The sequence below is a fragment of the Heteronotia binoei genome, chromosome 10, assembly GCF_032191835.1.
Source record: "Heteronotia binoei isolate CCM8104 ecotype False Entrance Well chromosome 10, APGP_CSIRO_Hbin_v1, whole genome shotgun sequence".
Classification (NCBI taxonomy): domain Eukaryota; kingdom Metazoa; phylum Chordata; class Lepidosauria; order Squamata; family Gekkonidae; genus Heteronotia; species Heteronotia binoei.
In genome coordinates, this window is record NC_083232.1 from 77,066,787 (window position 1) to 77,091,282 (window position 24,496).

The 24,496-nt window shown below is 38.8% G+C and overlaps 1 protein-coding gene across 6 annotated transcripts in view; it reads right to left on the reverse strand.

The window, feature by feature from the left end:
- Positions 1-78: 78 nt before the first annotated feature.
- LRRFIP2 (LRR binding FLII interacting protein 2) overlaps positions 79-24,496 on the reverse strand; it is a 62,591-nt gene continuing 38,173 nt past the window's right edge. The window contains exons 15-28 of one of the 6 annotated variants that reach the window (XM_060247608.1): positions 23,903-24,016; positions 20,691-20,735; positions 18,874-18,981; positions 16,246-16,317; positions 11,706-11,876; positions 11,286-11,378; positions 9,818-9,910; positions 8,043-8,144; positions 7,702-7,834; positions 6,670-6,719; positions 5,178-5,295; positions 3,065-3,144; positions 2,377-2,481; positions 79-948 (exon numbers count right to left, since the gene is read on the reverse strand). In XM_060247608.1, coding sequence (XP_060103591.1) covers positions 838-948; positions 2,377-2,481; positions 3,065-3,144; positions 5,178-5,295; positions 6,670-6,719; positions 7,702-7,834; positions 8,043-8,144; positions 9,818-9,910; positions 11,286-11,378; positions 11,706-11,876; positions 16,246-16,317; positions 18,874-18,981; positions 20,691-20,735; positions 23,903-24,016 — 1,395 coding nt within the window. In that variant the 3' untranslated portion in view covers positions 79-837. The remainder of the gene's footprint in view (positions 949-2,376; positions 2,482-3,064; positions 3,145-5,177; positions 5,296-6,669; positions 6,720-7,701; positions 7,835-8,042; positions 8,145-9,817; positions 9,911-11,285; positions 11,379-11,705; positions 11,877-16,245; positions 16,318-18,873; positions 18,982-20,690; positions 20,736-23,902; positions 24,017-24,496) is intronic. The other 5 variants (XM_060247614.1, XM_060247609.1, XM_060247613.1 and 2 more) reach the window with 5 other exon arrangements.

Sequence of the window (24,496 nt, forward strand, 5' to 3'; positions counted from 1 at the left end):
AGAATGTACATATTTGTGTCTTAATGCACAAGGAATAATCTTAAGGGAGAAGATATAACCAGACTTAGCCAATATCACTTTTGGTAATAAAGTGTCCATTTAATAATTTTTTTGCCACATTTCCCCCACCCAATGTTTCACTCCACCCTTAAGTAGATCACACCAGGTTTTACAGCATACAACACCCCCCCCCCCCCCCAGTTACTAACTTTCTCGTTGAGAGTAGCTGGGGACAGTACTTTGGGGAGTCAAGAACTCATGTGCATCACCCATGCAACAAAGCAAATTTTATACAGTCACTTCTATTTTATATAAATTTAAATATTTTACAAAAGTGTCTTCCATCAAAATGTATAAAGTTTAGCAAACAGACCCCAAGATGTATCTTAAAATAAAACATTATGCAATTCCAAAGGTATTTAATATAATCGCTGAAGTCTACATTGCACCATATAGAAGGCACTTGTGCCATGTGATGTCTTGAGCACGTAATTGGTTAGTTTGTAATGCAGCATCCTCTTCAATCCATGCACAGTTGTTTCCAAGAATCAAGCATTATTAAAGCAATTGGAAGTAGTTCAGTGAATAAACTTGATCTCACAACTGTGAAAAGTTTATAGCAGACTCTAGGATTAAGATGCTAAAAACTCATCATTCACATAGAAATTCAAACGCATTTTTCATTCTCTCAGGTTACAAAATATTCACCACTTAATTATGAACTAAAACTCACTGAACAGGTCAGTGTTCGAAGTTTGTGCCAAAGAAAGTCTGTATTAAAACAAGCTAAGGGAAGTTATTTCAAGGAGCAGTGCATAATTTTTTAAAAATTCCTTTCTACTGTTGAGATAACAGTGCTGATCTGTTTGCCTTCATCTTCTCCAACCTTTTTACTAAGTGGCTGTTGGTCATCTCCATCTCTTCTGCCCTGTCCAATGCTGTTCTTAGCTTAAAAATAAAATAAAATATACATTTATACAACATATGTTTGAGCATGCTTGAGCATATGTGTAGGACTATCTTAAAATCAGCATAAAGGAAACACTGCAGTATCAGTAAGGAACTTTTAAAAAGGAATCAAGGCCCAGAAATTTATTCAAAAACAACCTCTATCAGCTCAGCCCTGCACCTTTGTCCAACTCTGAATGGAGTCCAGGCAAGATGTAACTATAGGAAATGTATGTTTAGCCTTATATGTGCAGCAAAATCCATACGTGATCAGGAAGATTAGATCTAAATTTTAAACTAAGAGAGGGTGCATTCTCCTATTGTGTACAATTTACTACCCTTGCAGCACACTTGCAGGTAGGAAAGGATCATCCATGCACTCTTCCATTATTAAAATTACATCTTCCCCTTCTTGGTTACTGCATTACTTCAGCAGACTCAGCTATAAGCACATTAATCTGGCACTTTTATATCCTGCTTGGCTCGCCAGGACTGGAAATCTGTGACTCACTTTGACCTCATTCCGTTTCTAAACAAATGCATTATAAACCTGAATTCCTCTATGTGAAAACATCTGCTTAATTTGCAGGGGATAAAAGAGGCAGGGGCTACAGATAATAACCCCTCATGTGCATAAATTGTTGGTGCTTGGTCAGATACTGATCCAGGGAGTGAGAAGTCCTGTCCTAGCAACCCATTCACTTCCCACCCAGAAAACTGGAATAAATGTCAGCAGGACAAGTGCATAAGAAAACTAGCCAGCCACTGTCCAGTAAAGCTACAAAGGACTACCCACTGGCAGCAGCCCAGGGAAGGACAAAATGGCCCTTTCAGTTTATTACCTCTGAAAGACCTTTGAGTGGTAACGGAAGTAGTCATGTTTACTTCTAGAATCACTAAATATAAGAATTATCGGAATTGTTTATACAGGATTGGATCCAGTGCATAATTGGCCCTTGCACTAGAGCTTGTGCAGAAGTGGAAATACAGGAAAAAGACCACAATAACTGATTTCCATTTGTGCAAGAGCTTGCATAACCAATTTTTCATCACTATATAGGGAAGAAAGCGCTAAGTCTTGCATAAGTAGAACTGTGCTAAGACTTTTTCATGTGCTTATCACTGGATCCAAGCCATAGCAATTTTAAACACATCAATGAAAGGCAGGATATAAATCTAACATGCACAGCTGTCCCCTCCAATAGGATGTAGAAGTGCAGCAGCATCAATATTCCTAAATACATGGTGCTAGCTCAGGTAGAAGCTTTTGTGGGGGCAATTCCCTGGATACAGGTGCTTAAAACACAGAAGGCAGCATCCTTCAGGCTGAACTTTTTTTTCATTTTTGACGCAAAAAATAGCCCTGCCTCACCTTAAAGTATAGAAAACAGTCCTCAAGATTTGCTAATACAGGGGGGGGGGCATTACCTCTCTCTGAAGTTTTCTTTTTTCTGCTTTGAGTTCATCTTCTACTTTTTCTGCATTCTCTGCAGCAGTTTTGTATCTTAACACTTGTCCTTCTAGCCTTACAATCTGAAAGACCAAACAGGTTTAGAGCTGTGATTCACTGAACTTCACAGATGAGTGATGTCCACCTTTTCTGTCCTTGCTTTATATATAGCATTAAAACAAGGACATGGAAATTGGTTACATCTCTGGTAACCACCAGTTAGGACAAAGTAATACATTTGTGTGCTGAAAGGAATACTACCACAGAGCCACAAAGGATACCAGCCAATTAATTTATCAGAATTTGTGAACTGGAAGGTGGCATCATATATATGAGCAGCACTATGAACCTCATCTTTTCCTGTTCCAAGACTTAACACAATGAAGCAATTTTTTGTCTTAATTTTTTCAGCTTGAATAATATATGGAACTTAGTTCATATGTGCCAACTCGCCCATATACTCAACCAGTTCTCCTGTATAAGGACTGACACATTTACAAAACAGCTCACCCACAGGACCATGAAGTCCTGAGTGTCATTTGCTTGTGGAAGAAAAGGATTAGCATAGAAGCAAGAGGTTATAAAGAAGGACAGGGAGATTAAAGAGAGATATCTACATGAACAGCTATGTATATATACTAGCACATCCATGTCTTGAATACCTACATTTTGTTCTAAAGTAGTTATATCCTGTTCAGCTTTTGAAAGTTTAAATTTGAATTCACTTATTTGCCTGTTGGCATCTCCTAGATAAAAGAAAAACAAAACTATTTCAACATCAAATTCCTGGACATTATATAGGTTGCTACTTCAGTTTGGGGAGTATCTTGGGCTTGAACTTTTGGTCTAAGTCATGAACTTCTGTTTTTCAAGGTAAAACACTCATTAGTATCAGTTTGGTAAAGTTTGAGCTATGTACAAAGGAACCAGCTTTTCAGAATTTAGCCAATTTAGACTGAGGTCTTGGAAAGTTGAAAAATTAAGGTATCTTTTTTTTGGGGGGGGGGTGGCTATTTTGTTTATTTGCAACCCTTTATGCCCTGAGGCGCAGAGTGGTAAAGCTGCAGTAGTGCAGTTCTAAGCTCTGCTCACAACCTGAGTTCGATCCTGGCAGAAGCTGGGTTCAGGTAGCCGGCTCCAGGTTGATTCAGCCTTCCATCCTTCCGCGGTCGGTAAAATGAGTACCCAACTTGCTGGGGGGGAAGTGTAGATGACTGGGGAAGGCAATGGCAAACCACCCCGTAAAAAGTCTGTTGTGAAAGCAACATCACCCCAGAGTCGAAAACGACTGGTGCTTGCACAGGGGACTACCTTTACCTTTATGCAGTATCATTTTACAAGAATTAATGGTAAAGGTCATTACTGTTAGATGAAATCACTAGTTCCTTTTGTAAAAAACCCACAAAAAGAACATCCCCCAAACTTGTTATCTGAGACATTCTACAATACCCCGTTTATGAGCCTTACTCTCCCTCATTATGAGCTGGGTATAAGTGCCAGGAGCCATTTCTAACCACATTTAAAAGGGACTTCCCTAACACAAAAATGAAAGTGAGGTTTTCTAATTCGTTTTCAATTGGCTCTTAGACTGCATTCTATGTAAAATGGATATCCAAAATCTTCAAGCTCTAAGGCCTAATACAACATTGTATTATTATAAATAAAATGTATTATTATTATTATTATTGTACCTAGGTAAGTTTATACAGATATAGAGGACAACATGTGTACACCACCAGGCACATAAGGAATACATTAACAATTGTGCATGAAGACACAGCAAATAAGACCCTGCAATCTGTGTATGACAGCACACTGCATCTAAACCATGAGTGATAAACCTATGGCCTGTAGGCCAGAACCAGCCCACCTGGGGCTTTAATCTTTCCTGTAGCTCTCTTCTGCCCACCTCCCCTTCCTGTCCTTTGGAGCTACTACCGAGTTCTAGGAGCAGAGGGCAGGGCTGCTGAACTTCCCAGCTTGTCTTCACTCCTGTTGAAATACAATGCAGCACAAAAAAAAGTTGCAAAGAAAATGCAGAATGGATTTTCCATGCCCAGAGGCCTTAATGGAAAATCCATTCCACATCTTTGCAACTTTTTTGTGCTGCAATGTATTCCAATGGAGCCCATGCAAGTCAAGTGGCATTTCTGGCTCCCATTATTTCCAGTGGGCCTTCAAGTCTCTCCCATCTCAAACCACCTTGTTAAAAAACTTGAGACCCTGAAGTATGGTATATTTATTGTACATATGTAATGGTTTATTGTATACATGTATTGAAATAGTCTGCCATTCTGAGTAGACTGGGGGGTGGGGGAGGGAAGGAAAAGTTTGCAATGTCCAGCCATTTCATGTTTTTCTAGACTCAGCATTTTATATTTTTTAGTTTCTTTTAAATTTCTACTGTGATCCTTAGTGCTGGGTACCATCTTTATTATAACAGTGGTTTAACCACATTTCCAAGAGTATGTAAATGTTCCTTCTCTCATTTAATTTCACAGCTTCTCTGTAAGGCATTTAGGAAGGATGATAAGGCCAGGGAGTTCCAAGGCCCAACAGGAATCTGAACCATGTATGATCTCTTTGTATTCCTCCTTACACTTCATATACTGGATGACCTTGGCACAAAGTTGAACACTGAACTTTGAACACTGAGAGCTAAGATAGAAACAAATATTTTCCAGACATGATTGTTCCTACCATAAGTCCTCTTTGAATGTAGAAAAAAGTGTCAGTTTCTTCACAAATGTATGGAATTGCAGATTGACAATATACATACTCTGCATTTCAATTAACTGCAAATCAGAACCGTTTTCCAATCCTGTTAGATCAGTATTTGTGCCATCATTTCTAGAAGACTGTTGTGCCTCTTCCAACTGTAGCTTCAGTTTTTTAATCTGAAATCAAAATAATGCAATCAACATTTTGTGAGTAGCTTGCCACCAATCCATTCCTGTCTGACAAATTCATTATCACCAGCAATTCTTTTTATGGTCAAACCAATTTCCAACCTTAAGTCATTTCTGACTCTAGGGTGACATTGCATCATGATGTTTTCATGGGAGACTTTTTAAAGTGGTGGTTTGCCATTGCCTTCCCCAGTCATCTACACTTTCCCTCCCAGCAAGCTGGGTACTCATTTTACCGACCTCTGAAGAATGGAAGGGTGAGTCAATCTTGAGCCAACTACCTGAACCCAGCTTCCACTGGGATCGAACTTACATTGTGAGCAGAGCTTGGACTGCAGTACTGCAAGCTCACCACTCTGCGCCATTAATTTATCTGGTAAAATTATCTAGGGTGCTACTGCTGTTCTCAGAGGATGTAGATAACTCATAGGTAAACAGATTGCTTAAGATACAAAACACTAGCCCCATAGCTTATCAGCAGTAGTGGTTAGCAGTGTTCCCTCTAAGCTGAGTTAGCATGAGCTAGCTCACAGATTTTAAGCCTTCAGATCACATATTTTTTGTCTTAGCTCAGGAAGAATGGCCCCAGAACACACTAATTTATACAGTAGCTCACAACTTTAATGCCAGTAGTTCACAAAGTAGAATTTTTGCTCACAAGACTTTGCAGCTTAGAGGGAGCACTGGTGGTTAGTTGTTTTTACTGGTCAATGTTGAGTACCAATGCAAGATAGAGGGGTTCCAGAACTGCAGTAGGACAAGCCATCTTGCCATATGTGTAATTTACCTTTGAGGGAAAGTGTCAGCAATCTAAATGGAAACTAAAAAAAAGTCTAGGACATAGTGCATGTGTAGTGCATCTGACAAAGTGTTTTGCATATGTGCATGGAGTCCAATTCTCTATGGAATGGCCATTAATCGTTCCATGTGGATTTTGCAAGTTGTTGCACTCTGTCTCTGGTTCTTTAAATGGGAATCCAATCTAGTGCTATGCCATGCTAGGATAATTAGTTTCTTTCTGTTTATTTTCTGTGGGGTTTTCTTCAAGTAGATACTTTGTTTAAAGGACAGCCCTGGTTTGTCAGGGACTCAAAAGGGCTGATGTAGTTCAGAGAGACTCTTTCATAACTCTCATGTATTCTTCCAAGTGTGAAGCATAACTAGTCAGCTGGACAGGATCTCAAAAAGAAGCAGGCAATGCCATAGCATGTAAGAAGAATTAAACAATGCAAATGCACTGTCACTAAACTGCGAAGGCCTGTACGATAATCTTCCCCCCATTAGAGTTTTACAAAAATTGTTGAAAGTTTGACATTTTAAAAATGCTACTTTAGTGACTGATTCTGAGGGAATTTTTTTTACCTGTGACAATAACTCTTCTTTTTCTCCTGCTAGCTTTCGTAGCCTTACATCTAAAAGAAAATAATTAAATTAGAGGACAGTTTTTTGATACTGGAAGGCCGGCCTTTTTTGTTACAGCAAGGAACATTTTTGTATGGAATTTCATTTAAATGAAAGATGCCGGCCACGAAGAAGGACCTCACAAAAAGCATAAATTAAGGATGTAATGCTAACATACAGTTACCTCACCAATGTGTACTGTATTTTTATTTGGAAATGCATATAGCATAATGGTGGGAAGTACTATCAAGTCACAGCTGACATGGCGATGGTGACCCCATAGGGTTTTCAAGGCAAGTGACATTGAGGTGGTTTGCCTTTGCCTGCCTTTGTGTCACGGCCCTGGTATTTCTTGGTGGTCTCCCATCCAAATACTAGCCAGGGCCAACTCTGTAACTTCCAAAATCTGACTTGGGCTATCTAGGTTAGAGCAAGTACAGTATACCTTAATTAAGAAAAAATTGCAAAAATACCTTCAAGAATAAACCATGTAGTATTAAGATGTGCCAAGGGGAAAAAGCCCAGCAGGAGCTGCCCTGTGCCTTCCCCAGCGCACCTGCCGCAGCAGGCATGCTGGGGAAGGCTGAAGCCGTCAGGGAGGCATTTAAAGATGCCTTCCCCCAGCATGCCAGCCAGAGCCCTGCTCCTGTGTGCTCCTGCCCAAAAACAGCCCTGCCTGTATCCATGCATAGTTCAAGGCCTCTTTTTTGAGTAAACCAGTCAGATTGTGGTATGATACTAACTGCATTAGTGTGAGGCCACCATCGTTTACAGATAAAGACAATAATCAAGGCATATTCTTCTGTTTCTTGCACACAGATTTGAAATACTTCAGAAGTGCCCCAATTACTTGCTGTATACTTGCTTCAATTTTTTTTAAAAATAAAATGTATGGTTATATCATTTTATAATAGTATGTGGCCCTAACATGCTCATTTGGATCCAAAACACAATTTAGCAACATCTTAAGAGAAATGATTCTACGCATTTTACCTAGTGGTCCTTCCCCTGCTGATTTCAACACCTGAGCAGCTTCCTGTGATACAACTGTTATTGCACCAACCACCGGCTCATGACTGACATCGCCATTTGGAGTGCCATCTGGGATTATAACTAATCCATGTTGCTGCAGAAAAAAAGTAACGCTACATAAATGCAAGGTGGAAGTTGCTATTACACTAGTTAATTAATGAGAACAATATATACAAGCAGCTCCTGTTAAATGTTTAGGAGTAGAAGGATATGCTGAAGTAACAAATTTGTACTCTTCACCCTGGTGGTTGTGGCTCTATCCCCCATTCTTACAGTAGAAAGTGCTGCTACAGCTAACCTACCTCTCCTGTCTTCATTGCTTCCTTGAGGTCAGCCAGCTCATCTCTGAGCTCATCTCGCTCAATCCTAATGCAGTCAAAGTACTCTTTCTGTCTCTCTAGGGCCTGGGTGTAGGCAGTCAGCACAAAGAAAGTGGCACAGAGAAAGAACATGTGATAGGTAAAGAGAGATTTTCTTGCAAATGAAGATAAGCATTGAACAAAAAGAGAAGCAAAAAGAAAGCAAAGGTTTTTTACATCCCTGTGTTTCCATCAGAAGTGGAGGTTTGGCACAAACACTCTTCATTTGCAAAAGACCCGGCAAGCCTTAACCATTTCTTAAATTACACACTAACAAATCATTCCAAAAGGAGCCCTGGACTTCCTGCCCAGCACTTATAACCAAGCTGAATGGGCCAAGAATCCTTAAAGTGTGGAAGATATTTGTTTGGGCTTCTTGTTGGTTAAATCAAGGGCAGAAACGTATAGTTTTACAGCTGGCAAAGAAACAAGTTCCTAGAAACATTCTATTCGTACTACTAGCTCTTCCAACTTCCAAATAGACTAAATGGCAAATTCTTCTAGGGCAGTGCCTATATACAACTCTCACCATATCTGATAATAAATGTTAGTGCCTGCTCAGATGTTCTTTTTTTTCTTCCTAGGTTTAAACTCCCAGGCTTAGGAATGAGAGCTTGCATTCAGTTAAAGAATCTTTTGTTTGGCTATTAACCTGTGATAAGAGCAAGCACACAAACTAAACTATTAAACCCTAAAGAAACGTACTAATTGTAAATTTCATTTTCAGACGGAGGGAGTGCCTGAACTTGAGTTCAGATACTGATCGGCATCTGAGAACAATCCTAAGGGGAAAGTGCTGCCCAAACAAGCCTTAAAATTTAAACGCTGTATCTTTCCATTATGTTTTAAATCAAGTCCTACAGTAACTAGTTTTGACATTTTTAGATGCATATTATTGTACAAAAGCTCTTGCTCTCTCCAATCTAAACAAATCTAAACAAGATTTAGTGTTTTAATTTAACAAGAATAATGTGATTTCATTTCATCAAGAACTGCTGTATGTATTGAAGCCTTTTAAAAACATTTATTTTTATCTTGGTTTGTTACCATCAAGGAGCCTACAGAATCTAATCTACAGCCTATTCTAACACTTTGGAGAAGAAACCATTTTAAATGGATCAATAAGCTAAAGCTCCAAAGAAAGCTTAATAGTGCTGAATTCCTATTGAAGCCAGTGGGTCTTGAAACCTCCATATACATATTTGTACCTGATTAAGCCAAATCACTTCAATGTTTTCTCTTGAGTGCATAATATGCTTGAACTAGTGGATCAAATACGTGTATTGCGTGTATAACTAGCTGTTTCCCCCCCAGAATTCACTCCATTGTAGGTTTAGTTGGTACCATGTCTATATACAGAAATGGACACATTCTCTATTACAGCTGCTGCTTTATTTTTTAAGCAATACAACTTGTGGGGTGGATCCTAAACTTCACTCAGGAAACATAATTTGCTCCCCTCCCACGTCCTCCTTCTGCCTGCCATGCTCTTATTCTGGAGATGGAGCGTGGGGGTGCTGGTGAACTCTCAGAAACAGCATGCGGTGTTTGTAGAGGGAGGGCAGAATCAGCAAAAGTCTAGCACAAGCAGAAGTATTGCTTGCACTAATGAAGACCACTGAGCATATCATTCAACAATTCATTCCTCTGACCATCAACAATCCTAGTGCAAGATATACTAGTCTATTCCTAATCACTCTTCAGAATTGATCTCATACCCCAATTTTTTTATCTTTCCAATTAACTGTCTCCTGGAGGTCAAACACCTCTTTGGTTACAGACTCTATTTTCTGTTGCATGTGTTGGTTCTCCTGCAGTACACACAGGGAAAAGAATAAAGAGAGGGAAAAGAGAAATAAAGGAAATTACAAGACAAAAGGCAGGATGAGCAGTTAAACCAAAGACAAAGATGAAAGTTTTAAATAAAGACATGGGGTTAAGAGCTTTTCTTTCATTTGTTAAACAAAGTTACTGATGGATGTGTGCTAGGTATTTCATCTTGTGAATGGAAGCATTTTCTTTGTTGCACACAAAGTTAGCTCACTTATGACTTCATATTCATTACCATACTCAATCCTAAAGTGCACAGATGTCAGGCAGGTCCATAACAACCTGCATCAGCTCAAGAACTGTGAGAGAACCTATAGTGAAATGGAACACAAATATTTCATGTTGCTGCTGTTCCTTAATCATGCCACTTTGCACTGCAGGAAGAGAATGCATGACTGAATGCTTGCTAACATCAAGGAGCTCTTCATATCCAAACAAGTACATTGTGGGAAGAATGGTTATAGTTAGCTTCTTTCTGTGTGTGCATATTTCAAACAACTTAAAACCAAATATACAGTCTCTGTGCATACTTCATGCTCAATCTGTCCTGTCTTGAAAGAATTGTATTATAGACACTTATTTTTCAACTGTACTTCAGTTTTTTCCAAAATTAACTTAAAGCAACCCACTGCTAGTGCTCTTCAGATGTTTCTGCTATTTCAGCTTGTGCACATAAACCCCAGTGGTAGGATCTCACAGATGCCACAATAAAGCAGGACTGAAATTCCAAGAATGGTATCAGTTTTCTTCCAAGATGGCCTCTAAACTAAAAGCCATAGATCAATATCCTTCAGTGCTAGAAACCTCTTAAAGTCAAGGTACCAGACACTACAAGGAATGGTGAAGACCAAGCAGTTAGACTTGTGAATGTTAAGGCAAACTGCTTCCTAGCTATTTTCCAGGGCTGTGGCAGAAGCCCACCTCTGGAACCAAAATCACGAGATGGGCCAATTTGCTACCATGCCCACTTAACAATGGCAATCTGCACAAAACAGAAAGCAGTAAAATGATTTCAGATTGAAATTTGACATGGGAGGCATGTTTGGTACTGTTTAAAGTAACAAGCTTTGCATGAAATGAGGTTTGTGAATATTATGTATACTTCCAAACTTCATAAAACCTGATGAAATACAGCTATTAATTATTCAGTGCTACATGGTCTAAAAAAGTCACACCGGAAAACTGCAGAAAGTGTTGGGATTCATAGAACAGAATCATAGAGCTGAATTACTCAGAGGAAAGAGGTGAATCATTACAGTACTGGCATTGATTTCATAAGATACAAGAAAGATATATAATTAAGATACTGGAACAATACAGAATAGACTGAAAAGATAAAGTTAGTTGGTAAATTACCTCTATTAGTTCATCTCTTTGACGAAGGCCCTCTTTTAGTTCATCTACCTTATGCTGCAGAACGGAACACATGTGTTTTTGTCTTTCCAATTCCTATATTAAGAGAAATATCACCTAATCATCTCAAACTTAATACTGAGTATAACATTAGCTTAATATATACAACATTTGGTAATAAAGCAAACATGTTTGGAATATTAATATACATTGTCTGCTATTAAATCTGGGTCCTTTGTTCTGTACAATTCTCTCTTAAAATCCATTATGCATTATTATCCATCACTCTTCTGCCTTTTTCCTTAAACCCGGTTTTTTAGATTTAAAAATATCTGTATGCAGAAGTATATACAAGGATTTTTTTTCATTAGTTAATCAAGGCCATGCTGTCCATTTTAGAGGGAATATATAAACTACAAGTACCTTAGATTTGTCTTCATTTTCCCTGTAGTATTCTGCTAACTGCTCCTCTCTTTCCTCAATTACATCCTTCAGAGTATCCACTTGATAGATCAAATTGTTTTTCTCATTATCCAGCTGGGCATTAGAAACCATCGCTTTCTTGTATTTTTCTTCTACTTCAGCAAGAGATTCCTACGTAAACATTGGACATCATACTATTACACAATTATAAAGTTCTATCCAACTAACACTGCTTTTGTTCTTTTAGCACATTAACTCATTTTTAATTAGAAATCCTAATATCTGTAGCCAGTTTTTTTTAAAAAATTGCTTGACTGCATTATACTATCCTAATTTTAGAGCAAATACCAACAATCCAACCAAGCTAATAGAGATCGCTCCATAAAGCAGCCTAAAGAAACTGTAGTCTCATCTTCCATTTTTTGAGTATACAGATGTAAGGTCTCTTTCCCATCATCTAGTCAAGGTTTTTATCAGATAAAACACTCAGCATGCTGAACCTTTCCAGATCTAGGTTAATGTTACTTAGAATTCGTTTGGACATTATTCTATAACTTTAAAACTGCTTCACAAGAAATGGTATCTACAAACATGGTTACTTCAAAGACTTTTACTCACCAAAAAGAAATATTTTACAATAAAGCTTTCTTAAGAAATGATGGAAGCATCTTATTAATACAGGCAAGAAATTTGCTAGATTTTATCTAGCAAATGGAATCCATAAATATATATGAAATCAAATTTATAAGACTCCTATTACAGAAGTACGTTCTGATAAACTTGATAATGTTTTTGGAAAGTAAGTTCACATGCACATTTATTCATATTTATGCAGTCAGACTTCCCTTTTGAAATGTACAATGTGCAATTTTTATGAGTGCTTTTATGCAAGACACTGAGCACTATTAGAAATAATTTTCCAGTCTATTGCAATATTACTTTACTTCGAAATGCAATCCAGAGAGATGCTAAATGTAATACCCCCAAATGCCCAAAACATTTTCACTCCAAACAGATAAGAAACATCACAAAGCAGCAGCATCAACAATTATGAAGGTCCATAAAACTTCTACAAGATGTAGGCTAATATTTTCATACATGATTAGTTAGTAAGTAAAGAGGAAGTGACGAATGCAGGTGAGAGAGGGCTAAGGTGGAGAAGCTTACAAAAGCAGAATGATTAAAATATTAAGCAAAGCAGAAGGGTATATTTCCAGTGGCAAATTAATATTCAATTTGGATGCTGCAGGAGACAAGAGCAATGTCTGGTACACTAATTATTTTTAAGCATAAGCTTTTGTTTGGGTTAGAGCAAGGCACTTACAAATGATTCAATAGCAGAACACAGCAGCATAATTATCAAAATAATTAACATAAAATTAATAAAAATAACCACACAAGTAGTAATTTATATACTATCCAATCAGTGAAGCTAAAAGTACAGGGAAATTAATCTGAGGATAAAGAGGGCAGATGAGTAAGAATGTTGATTTATATTAGGCACATCCATGCTCCTATATTTCTCAGGAACACATTCATGGAAACTAAGGACTCTCATAGAAGGTAAAGAGGCTGCCATAATGTTTTTCTTATGAGCTAGAATCCTGGCTATCACCATCTTCCATCTCTTTATTCATTCATCATTGTATGGTGAACTGGTGGGGATATTTCTAATATCTAGTGATACAGAGATTAGATATACAAATGGGGACCTGCAAGAAACTTGTGACAAGAGTGCCTCCCTTCCCTGCCTTTGTTTTTCCCTACTCTAACAATCTTTTACCTCTTTTTCACCCCCTTCCCATATCTATCAACCTATCCCCATCTCTTTTGCCCCCTTCTCCATCATTCTAGCCCTCTCCAGATCTGTCAACCTGTCCCCTCAACTCTTTCACCCTCCCTTGACCATCAGTCTACTCCTCGCCTGATCTGTCAACCTGCTCCCATCTCTTTTGCCCCCAACCTTTCTCCATAGTGGACATGGAAACACAGTTGGCATCTTGGTTTGTTGCAGGCCCTGGCCACAGAGTCTGTGCATAAGTGACTCCTTATGTAGATAAGTACTCCTTATATGTAGATAAATAGGAGTCATCTTGTTCAAAGTACATAAATAATGTTGAGGGAGACAATGGACTGGTGGCATTGATCAGAACTTGACAAAACTAGGAAACCAGCCTCCCAAATAATTGGATGGTTAAGCTGTATCAGATGAAACCTTGCTGGGTTTCATTATTTTTAACCTGCAATCTGGCCAGTTAAAAAAAGGATTAAACCAGCATGGAAAACTTTTAACTGTCAAAAACTAGTGCAGAGACAAGCAAAATTCAATACCAGTATCACTGGATGGGGGAGATTTGGTGGTTTGAATTCAGGTATAATGGGGAAGTGCGTGGCAGTACACTGTGCTCCTCTGGTAGTAGCAGCTGCAGAACAAAGACTAGAAGTCAGAGATGAGCATAACAGGGGTGCCTGGTTCTTTTTTCACCTTCTCCAATAATCCCTTGATAGTGCTTACCATTTGATGACTACTTTCAGTCTTTAATATTCACATATTTTGCAAAAGAACACTCAGATACATTTGGAAGGAACAACTGAGGACTAGGGGTGGGCATGAACCAATCCACAGACCTAATTTTGTTACCAGGGGGACACAGTTAATTGTCCATTTGCCTGGTCCGTGCATTCGTGGTTTAGACGGATCACGATTTTTTTAGGGTGGTCTGTGAGCCAGACCTGCAGGTGCCCAGGGAACCCTTTAAACCATGCCACTGCTGTGGTGCACCACAAATGAGCTCAGCAGTGGGGTGACCCAGAAGTGGGCTTAGAAAGTATTAAAATGCCTTCTGAGCTCACTGGTGGTGCGCTGCATCATGGATCTCACAAACTGGTTTGTAAACTGGGGAAGGCCATGGAAGTTTGAGGTTCATGAAATTCACAAACAATAAACCTCAATTTTTCCAATCCGTGCCTGTCCCTATTGAAGATGCTGAATGGCAAAGCAGTTGGCAGAAGAGGACTGTCAATCTCATAAAATCTGGCATAGAAAAGTTTCTCCTTAAGGAATAAAGGAGGATCTGGCAATTTGTAGAAATAAGGCCTTAGGGAGACAGAGTGGCAGCATCTAGTTACATCACAAAGTAAGTAACTTCCTGATTGCTTGATATGCACTTAAGGATATGCCTTATCAGCATGAGTAGGTGAATGGGAAGATTATACTGCAGGGGTGGCCAATGGTAGCTCTCCAGATGTTTTTTGCCTACAACTCCCATCAGCCCCAGCCATTGGCTGAGCCATTTGCTGAGCAGACAGGTTAAAACGGATAAAAGGAAGTACTTCTTCACCCAAAGGGTGATTAACATGTGGAATTCACTGCCACAGGTGGTGGTGGCGGCCACAAGTATAGCCACCTTCAAGAAGGGTTTAGATAAAAATATGGAGCACAGGTCCATCAGTGGCTATTAGCCACAATGTATGTGTGTATATAAAATTTTTTGCCACTGTGTGACACAGAGTGTTGGACTTGATGGGCCGTTGGCCTGATCCAACATGGCTTCTCTTATGTTCTTATTGGCCATGCTGGCTGGGGCTGATGGGAGTTGTAGGCAAAAAACATCTGGAGAGCTACCATTGGCCACCCCTGTTATACTGAATTAGATGTCTTAGAAGAAGAGGTTTCCCCAATTAAGCAAATCAATCATACTGCATTTTTGTAGGACTCCTTACTGCAGACCGGATGGCAAGAAGGAGTAGGTTTCTATACCCCACTTTTCTTTATCCTAAAGAGTCTCAAAGTGGCTTATAATCACATTTCATTTCTCTACCCACTACAAGCACCTTATAAGGTGGGTGGAGCTAAAAGAGTCCTGAGAGAACTGTGACTGGCCCAAGGTCAATCAGATGGCTTCATGTCAGGGAGGAGTTGGGGAATCGAACCCGGTTTTCCAGATTAGATTCCAACCAGTACACCACGCTGGCAAGTAGCAGGAATAGGCCAAACATAGCTGCTGCTTCTAACAATCCTAGATGATCAACAAACTTTCTGTAAAAAGATTATTTAAATATATATTTAGGTCTCTCCTCTGGGGGACACCAGACCAGACTTCTAGAACTGATTTCTGCACCTTTAAAAAAACCCTTTTTAAAATAAAGTGTTTAAATAACCAAATGTTTCTGGAAAGAAGCCAACCAAATTGTGTTTAGTTTGAAATGAAATACTGTTCATGTAGGTGCTAATAAAAATTATTAGCCATTAAGTACATACTATACAAAGACAGCAGATAAACTTTTCATATTATTTACTGAAACACATTTTGTATGTGATATGAAATCTCACTATCCTTTTCATACAACAGTTTAAGCATAATAAGATTTAGTTAATAGCTATATAAATTATATAGGTAACTCTAGGATTTGCAGGTTAGGCGCATGCTTCAAAACAAAATGAAGTGGTATGTTAGTAAAGCTCTGTTAGTGAAACCAGCAAGAACTCCATCACCAACATATTACCATAGGAAAGCATGCTTGGGACAAACCCTGATACCTTTAGTTCTTTAAGGCCCTGCATGTATCTCCCCTCTACATCTTGTATCTGGTCCTTAAGATCATAGATATCCTGCAGAACATAGGAATGAACCACTGCATAAGAACATTAAGAATAACGTACTATTACACCGTGAGATTGAAACAAAAATAAATTTGCTTGGCACAAGTTTCAGTGGAACAAATTATGTAAGAGTTAATTTTTTATTTTCTATCTTAAGACATGCATTTTAAATTTAACCTTTGGTATAAATAAATAACCAACATTTACTATTTTTGTAAATTTAAATGTTAAATGCCTAAATTTCAATCCTACAAGTTATTTACCAAAAAAGAAATGGGCTTCAAACTTCAATTAAAAAATATTATACTATTCTGTGCTACAAAACCCATTAAATTATGGTCTGAGTATGACACTGAAAATGTAAACAGCGATAAGAACTTAAGAAGAGCCCTGCTGGATCAAACCAATGGTCCATCTTGTCCAGGATTCTGTCTCACACAGTGGCCAACCAGTTCCTCTGGACAGTCAACTACAGGCATAGAGACCAAGACCTTCCCAAGATGTTGCCTCCTGGCTTTGCGATTCAGAGGCTTGGTGCCTCTGAATGTGGATGTTCCCCTCAGTCACCATGGCTAGTAGCCACTGATAGGTTTATGGAAGACAAGTCTATCTAGTCCTTTTTTAAAGCTGTTTATTCCTGTGGCTATCACTACATCCTCTAGCAGTGAATTCCACATTTTAAGCACTTCAGTAGTATTCCCTTTTGTCCGTCCTGAACCTACTGCTTATCAGTTTCATTGGATATCCGAGTTCTAGTATTCTGGGAGAGGAAAAAATATATTTTTTTGTCAGTTCTGCTCACCTCACACATAATTTTATAAACCTCTTTCATGTTCCCCCTAAGTTGTCTCTTTTGTAAAGTGAAAGTCCCACATGCTTCAGCCTTTCCTCAAAGGGCTCCAACCCCCTAATAATCTTGGTTGACCTCCTCTGCACTTTTTTCAGCTCTGCAATGTCCTTTTGGAGATACGGTGACTAGAACTGTAGACAGTATTCCAAACCAAGACACACCAGAGAGCATTAAAATATTGGCTGTTCTATTCTCATGATGGTGAACTAGAATAAACTCTTAGATAACTTAACACTTGTGTCCTTCCCTAGACTTATGGGATGGAAGGTATTAGAACACTGAGCAATAATTATTCTACAAAAAACATGATATTGCTTTTTTATTACAAATCTAAAATTTAGTTTCACTCTGGAACAAGTCAAATAGTTGTGGGAAAAGACTCTTTAGTTTGTGGCCAATTTCCCAGCAAAAATAAAAGCAGCCCAATGGCTGTGAAGGAATAGGGGGAAATAAGCCTGACACATCATGTTCATGGGGTGGGAGACAATTTTTCTCTCACGTCTGGTTGATAGTGACCCTTTGAAAATGGGACGACTCAGGACAGCTTCAGCTGGCTATATGGCTAAAACTGTACAGGGCAAAACAGGGTTTTTAATTCCAGTTCAGGCATCATAAAACTTTCTTATCACAACAAGGGAATCATTGGCCAACTGGATCTTTGCAGGAAGAGCTCTGCCAAATCCACAGAATTCTGATTTGGTCTATAAAGATCCTACCAAGATCGATGCAAAAGAGTTAGAATCATCAGCTTGGTTTGCTAGTGTGCACTGAAGAAGAGGAAAGTCTGATGCCTGGGCCAAGGCTCAGGGACAGTCTGTTATGTTTCTGCTGCCTTGAGCCCATTTCTTATGGAGAAATGTAAACTAATGGTCAGTTCACTAAAAAGAGAGTTACTCTTACTCTGCAGCATCTCTAGCTGTGCTCTAATTAATTCCCATTTATCTCTGTTTGGCTTATATAGACTCCTTTCTTTCCTTTAATGATATGGCTCTTTTGGCTAAAGCCTTAAGCCTAATCACACAGAGAGAAGGGAAGGGGGAAACCTCATTCCAGTCACAATTTTTTTTTTAAATTAAGCTGGGTTGCTAAAAGATAGGATGCCAGTGACCTGGTGATACATGGCTCCTTATCTTGTAGAAGAAAATAAAGCTTTTGATTAATATATATTCTATATCTTTCATTATTAAAGCATTTTTTAACTTTTAAAGAAGCTGGCAGTTACTGACTCACTTAACACTTACTTATGCATTCAGGATTCCAGGGAACTAGCTACATGGACAGCTCTGGCTAAGAGGTGAAGAGGAGTTTCATCCCTGCACTCTCATACACTTAATTTCACCTCTAGAGATTCAGGGCACTTAAGGGGAGCTGGGGGCTAGAACACCCAGGGTGGAAGCAAGCTAGTGAAAAGAACCCTAAAATCTCAGGAATGGGGATTGAAGGGGAAAGGATTTCCATAATGGAGTATAGATACCCATGCACAACCACAAATTACTCACTTGCTGGAGAGAGTCAAAGTGAGGGTCCGGAGGGTGACATCATGACAGTGGAGTTGTTTTTAGCAAAACTGAGGTTTTGTTCCTCTCACTTATCATACAGACATCTGAAGCAAGTCATTCCAAACACCAAAAGAGCCCTCAGTTGTATTTTAAGCCTATTTTGCCTTCTCAAAGATTGCAAAAAGGTAACTTTTTAGGCAACCAAAGTTTGCTCACCCGCAATTCACTTAATGAGGTATCAGGATCCACCAAACTGCCAGTATCCCCACTTCCTCGTCTAGAAGAATTTCCACTCAACGGAGTTGCTGAATTGCGAGATGATGGCTGGAATAAAAGAAACGTTATGTTAAAGTTCCTGCATGTTTTAATACTATTTTATTTGACAAAATTTATCTCAGAAGGTAGGGACACCCTAAGCAGGGCCTCCAAACATGACGTTAGTGGTTGAACAGGTTCCTAAATGAAGTAGGCAGTCCTTCAGGTATGTTGGTCTCAAACCATATAGGACTTTAAAGATCAGAACCACTCACTTAAATTGTATCCAGATCAAACTGGGAGCCAGTGCAAATGGGACAAGACTGGAGTGATATAATCCCCATGACATACTCCAGCAGGACCGGATCTACATGTTTTCTGAGGGGGCAAGATTAAAAATGGCGTCCCCTTATGGGCCATTTTATTTTATGGTCCCATAGAATATAATGGACAACAAACCAAATTTGGCACCCCCCCCCCTCTGTCAGCACCTGGGGCAAGCACCCCCCCCCTCTGCCCCCCAATAGATCCGGCTCTGCACTCCAATCAATATCCAGGCTGCAGCGCCCTGACCTGGATAGCTCAGGCAAGCTCAATCTTGTCAGATATTGGAAACTAAGCAGGGTCAACTGTGTTTAGTGCTTGGATGGGAGACTTTCTTGAAATACCCAGTCAGAATACAGAGGCAGGCTTTATACAGTTAGCTCTCTGAATATCCTCCAGGCTCCCAGTAGGGGCCAGAGGTTGAAATGACTTCCAGGTGCAAACACATAAATACACACACACACAGAATTAAAAAAAAAATCCAGGCTTAAGCATTCTGCACCAATTAAAGCTTCCAAACACTTTTCAAGGGCAGCTCTATGCAGAGTGCACTGCAGTGATCTAATCTGGATACAACCAGGGCATGAACCATTTCTTTTCTGCCCAAGAAAGGCCACGGCTGACTAACCAACTGATACTGGTAAATGGCCTTCCTGGCCACAGCTGCCAAGTACTTGTCCAGTAGTAGGCCTAGATATACTATGTAGTTAGCTCTAGATGTTTCATTTAAAATTTCAGGTGTAATTTTAATATTTTCCAAGAAACAGATTTCCTAAATTTCTTTATAGCACAGTACATCCATGCACTTCATAACTTTTTTAGGGTTGGATTTCCCCTCAGCTGAATTCCATGGATCTGTTCTGCTAGCAAAGGTGCTTTCCTCCACTGGGAAACAGCTGCATTCTGTTTCCATCAAAAGAAACTATTTCTATTAGCACAACAGACCCAGAACAGCAGCTTAAATGTACAGAGCTTCTTTATACTTAGTTTTTCAAAACAGGATATGGATTCATCACGTTACCATCTAAACTATGATCTACAAATTCATTTATATACAAATGAGCGGTATCAACAAAAACAATCACACTACATTTAAATTATTCACATATTTTATGTTTCCAAGGAATACTAAATCAAGGAAATCCATGAACAGGTTTTTAGCATACTTAAATCACACTTGAGCCAGATGTAAGCAAAGCAAATATTCACAGAAAATACTATCAAGAAATACCAAACACTAGTGAGCCACAATTTCCTGACACATGTGCTTGAGGAAACTAAAGCACTGAGCCTAGGAGGGGCTGGGGAGTGTTGCTGACAGACAGTCAAGGAAAGCACGGCTATGCTTCTGCAGCTATCCCAACATTAATCTTCATATGGCCATCCATTTACATAATCCAGTAATCATTAAAGCTACCTGTAACAAAAAGTGCCCAATCTGTTTAAAAACTCACCCTTACATAGAAGTCAGAATACTGCTTGTCACATTTGTCTTCTTGCTGAAAAAAGAGAAATGTTTGTATATTAAATATGGTCCATTTATTTGCATTACAAATCTGGATACTGAGATGCTTCTTAATTTAAGAGAACACAAAGCCAGATCAGCATTAAAATGCCAAAATTATTATAAATAGAAGATTCTCCTCTTTGCTTTTCTCCTTATATGAATCCAGAAGTTTTCTTTAACTCAGTAGTATAGAAGAATCTCGTACAATATGGGATACCAGTCCTATAAATCCATGTCAAACAAACCCTGAAATCATAGTACTTTTTAATGGACAGCCTTTTATCAAGCTTATAACCAGGAATCATTATATATACACCACATCCGTGAAATATTACATCAGTGAAATAAATGAAGGAGCTGAGACTCATAAGGCAGTTGCTTCTTGGGCTCACTATGCAAGTCCCCTTTCATTTTCAACATCCGCAATTACAATTCACAAAGGCAAGTTATCCTGCTTCTTAATAAATAGTCTGGTTGAGATAGTTTTTACATTTCTTGTGAAACAACAAAAATATTCTGAACTACTGAAAACATTAAGAGCTCGAGTCTGCAAACTACCTTGCATACATTATGCACATCCAGACCAGGATACAGGTGGCAAAGTAAAGCACGAATAAGGGCATTTTGGCCTCCATCTTCCAAGATAGCTCCAATGCTTCCTAAAACATCATCCCTGAAGATTGAGTACCCTACTGCTCGACATTCCAGAAGGCATGAAAGGATGCCACCAGATGGGAACGAAAAATCAGCAACACACAAGTAAGCATGGGTATTAGGGTCACAATTCAGTATTCTGCTTTGGCAAAGAAAACTCCCGGCATGAATCTGACTGTCCTGTTCACAACATTTGTTTTCAGAAGTAGTTGGTATTTGTTTTTAAGAGAATAGTTAATATTTTAAGCAGAAGACTCTTGACATCATCTAAACTAAGTTGATCTGAGCCTCTCAGACCATATAACTCTTCTCTTGACAACTTCATTTTCTTAAGAAATGGGACACTTATGAGTCAGAGATTGGGTATCGGCAGCAAGATTCCTTGTTCTCTTCATCTCATACTCACAGAGAGGCAAAGGCCTCGGGAAAAAGACAGGGAGGGAAATGGGAAATAAACATTTTTTTTTCCAAGGCCCCTTTTTCAATTTTTCTGACCCAAAAGCTGAACTATTTGGAAGAACAGTGGAACTGCTATGATTTTCCCCCCTTTTACAATGAGTGAAATGCTTCTGAAGGTGATGTTTTTCACATTCAAAATGTATAGCATGGAAAAATCTGAGGGTTTTCTCAATTTTGGGGAACACTGCTATACACACAAGATTTTTTTTGTTCAAATATAATTTTGGCAACTGTTAATATGACATAATTTGTTTAATAATACATTATTAAAGAGTTTAGTATTTTCAACGTCAGACTTTTAGCTTAATATTAAAAAATGCTGGCAATCCTACCTATTGTCACTTTATGGGCATTTGTCCTAATAATACACCTTTTGTTTACTATGGAATTTGTTTTCTGCCTTCAACTTTTACTCCCCCCTTCTCTCAAAAGGCACGTGCAAGTATTGAGTATATTTGCCTTATAAAAAATGAATATATTTATAATTTTTCAAGCCTAAAAAGTATGCAAAATACAATTCATTTGTTGACAAAGATATAAACAATACATTTCATGCTGTTAAATCAGTAAAAGTAGCTTAAATTTGATAAGTAAGCACTGCATACATTTCTATTTTCCCCCCAAACTTTCTACTTTTTCCAGGGGAGGGGGGGGAATGGGAAAAATGCCTCTCCCCCACCCCCTGGCTTCAAGGTTTTGGGAAACTTTACATCTCTCTAGTCATGCATGAACTGGCTGTGCCAATCTGACTGAGGATTACAGCACTGTCCTTCCCATGCTGAATGATAACTAGGCTTCACAATTAATCAGAACTTGAAACTATGAAATAAATGCACAATGTTGGTATCAAGAGTGTCATGTCTGCACTGCCACATTAAGTATTTTTCTCTATGTCCAAGATTACATTTAGTTTCATTATGGTAAGCATAGCCTCCCTACAGAACCCTGGGGGAGGGGGTGGGGTTTAATGTCATACAACAGGGGTGGCCAACAGTAGCTCTCTAAATTTTTTTGCCTATAACTTCCATCAGCCCCAGTCATTGGCCATGCTGGCTGGGGCTGATGGGGAGCTGTAGGCAAAAAAACATTTGGAGAGCTACCGTTGGCCACCCGTCATACAAGTTTAAGTGCAGTTCTGCTGGATGAGACAAGTAGTTCATCTAGTCCAGCATCCTGTTTCACACAGTAGCCAACCAATTACCTTGGAGGGCCAACAAACAGGACACAGAGGCCAAGGTCTTCCCCTGAGAAAAATTTATTCATGCAGAAAAAACAATCAGCTAAAGTTATCCAAGATCCAATAATTCTGTGGTAACTACTAACAGGCTAGTCATCAACATTTCATAACTTTAAAAAATGGCAGTTGAATGTCCTTGTGAAATCCCTGTTCTTATACATACAATTACAACTTCAGCACATCCTTCCCCCACTTACACATTGCTGAAGGATTACTGTTCACCTTCTGTATTCATTTATTCTGCATCTGCTTCAGAAACAAGGTGTGACTATAAGCTGTCTATCTATTTTAAGTTTCTATAGAATGCTTATCTCCTGATCCTACGCATGTTTACTCATAATATGTATGTGCAGGATTTTATGCACAATACTATCAAATTAACCAAAGGAATTTCTTACCTGCCCCTGCATTTAGTTTGAAAGCACCAGTCATACAAGGAATGTTTCCTCTAATTTTTCCCCAACTGAGCACAGCAGTTCACATCATAAGCAGTTCACACTTATATTCAACTCCTGAAATCTTAAAATACGCAATGGGCAGTGCAAGATCTTGCCTGACTCCAGATTGCTTCCGAGGACGGACTTCCTGAGAGGGGCCACTCACACATAGTTTAGAGAAACACTGCATATAAGTTAGATACTGTATTTTAAGTAAGTCCTGTAACTGTGCTGCTAGCAACAAATATATATTATCAAATCATGTTTGCTGCTAAAGCCAAATGTTAGTACAATGATGGCACCAATCCCCAAGGGGCGGGATAATCATTAGTAAAACAGCGATGATATCAGCACAATGCTAATCACACTCACACTGTTCAAGTCTGGAATGCTGACATCATCCAAGTCAGAAACAATGCTTCCCCTACGATTTGAACGGCTAAAATAATCAGCTGCAGTTTCACTATGATCTGAAAAGTCAGTTGACTTCAGTGACAAAGTCAACAGATGGAAGGAAAAAATGGATTGAATAAAACATTTCAATTACAAATCAGAATATTTCCACCAGACACAGCTACATCTAAAACAAAAATTACTGATATGTTGTGGAAAACTGGAAAATCACAAGCACATTCTCATCTTTTGACTACAGAGCAGAACAAAAATGACAAAGAAAAGATTTTTAAAAGACCACAAACTGGTACACACTGAGTTTATAGTCATTCAACAAGAAATTGAGCCACGTTATTCTTATTTCTCTGTAAAGGTTAGTTTAGAGGAAGCTTTCCTTTGATGAATAAGGTTTACTATTCAGTAGGGAAAGCTTAAGTTCTTCATGCCAGTGGTTTCAAACTGTATTTGTGAAGCATGGGGGTTCCATACTGAGATGCAAATGGGTAACAGTTATTCTGCTATAGTAAATAAAACAACAGTTCAACAACATATATTTCAATATTAGCTTTGGAG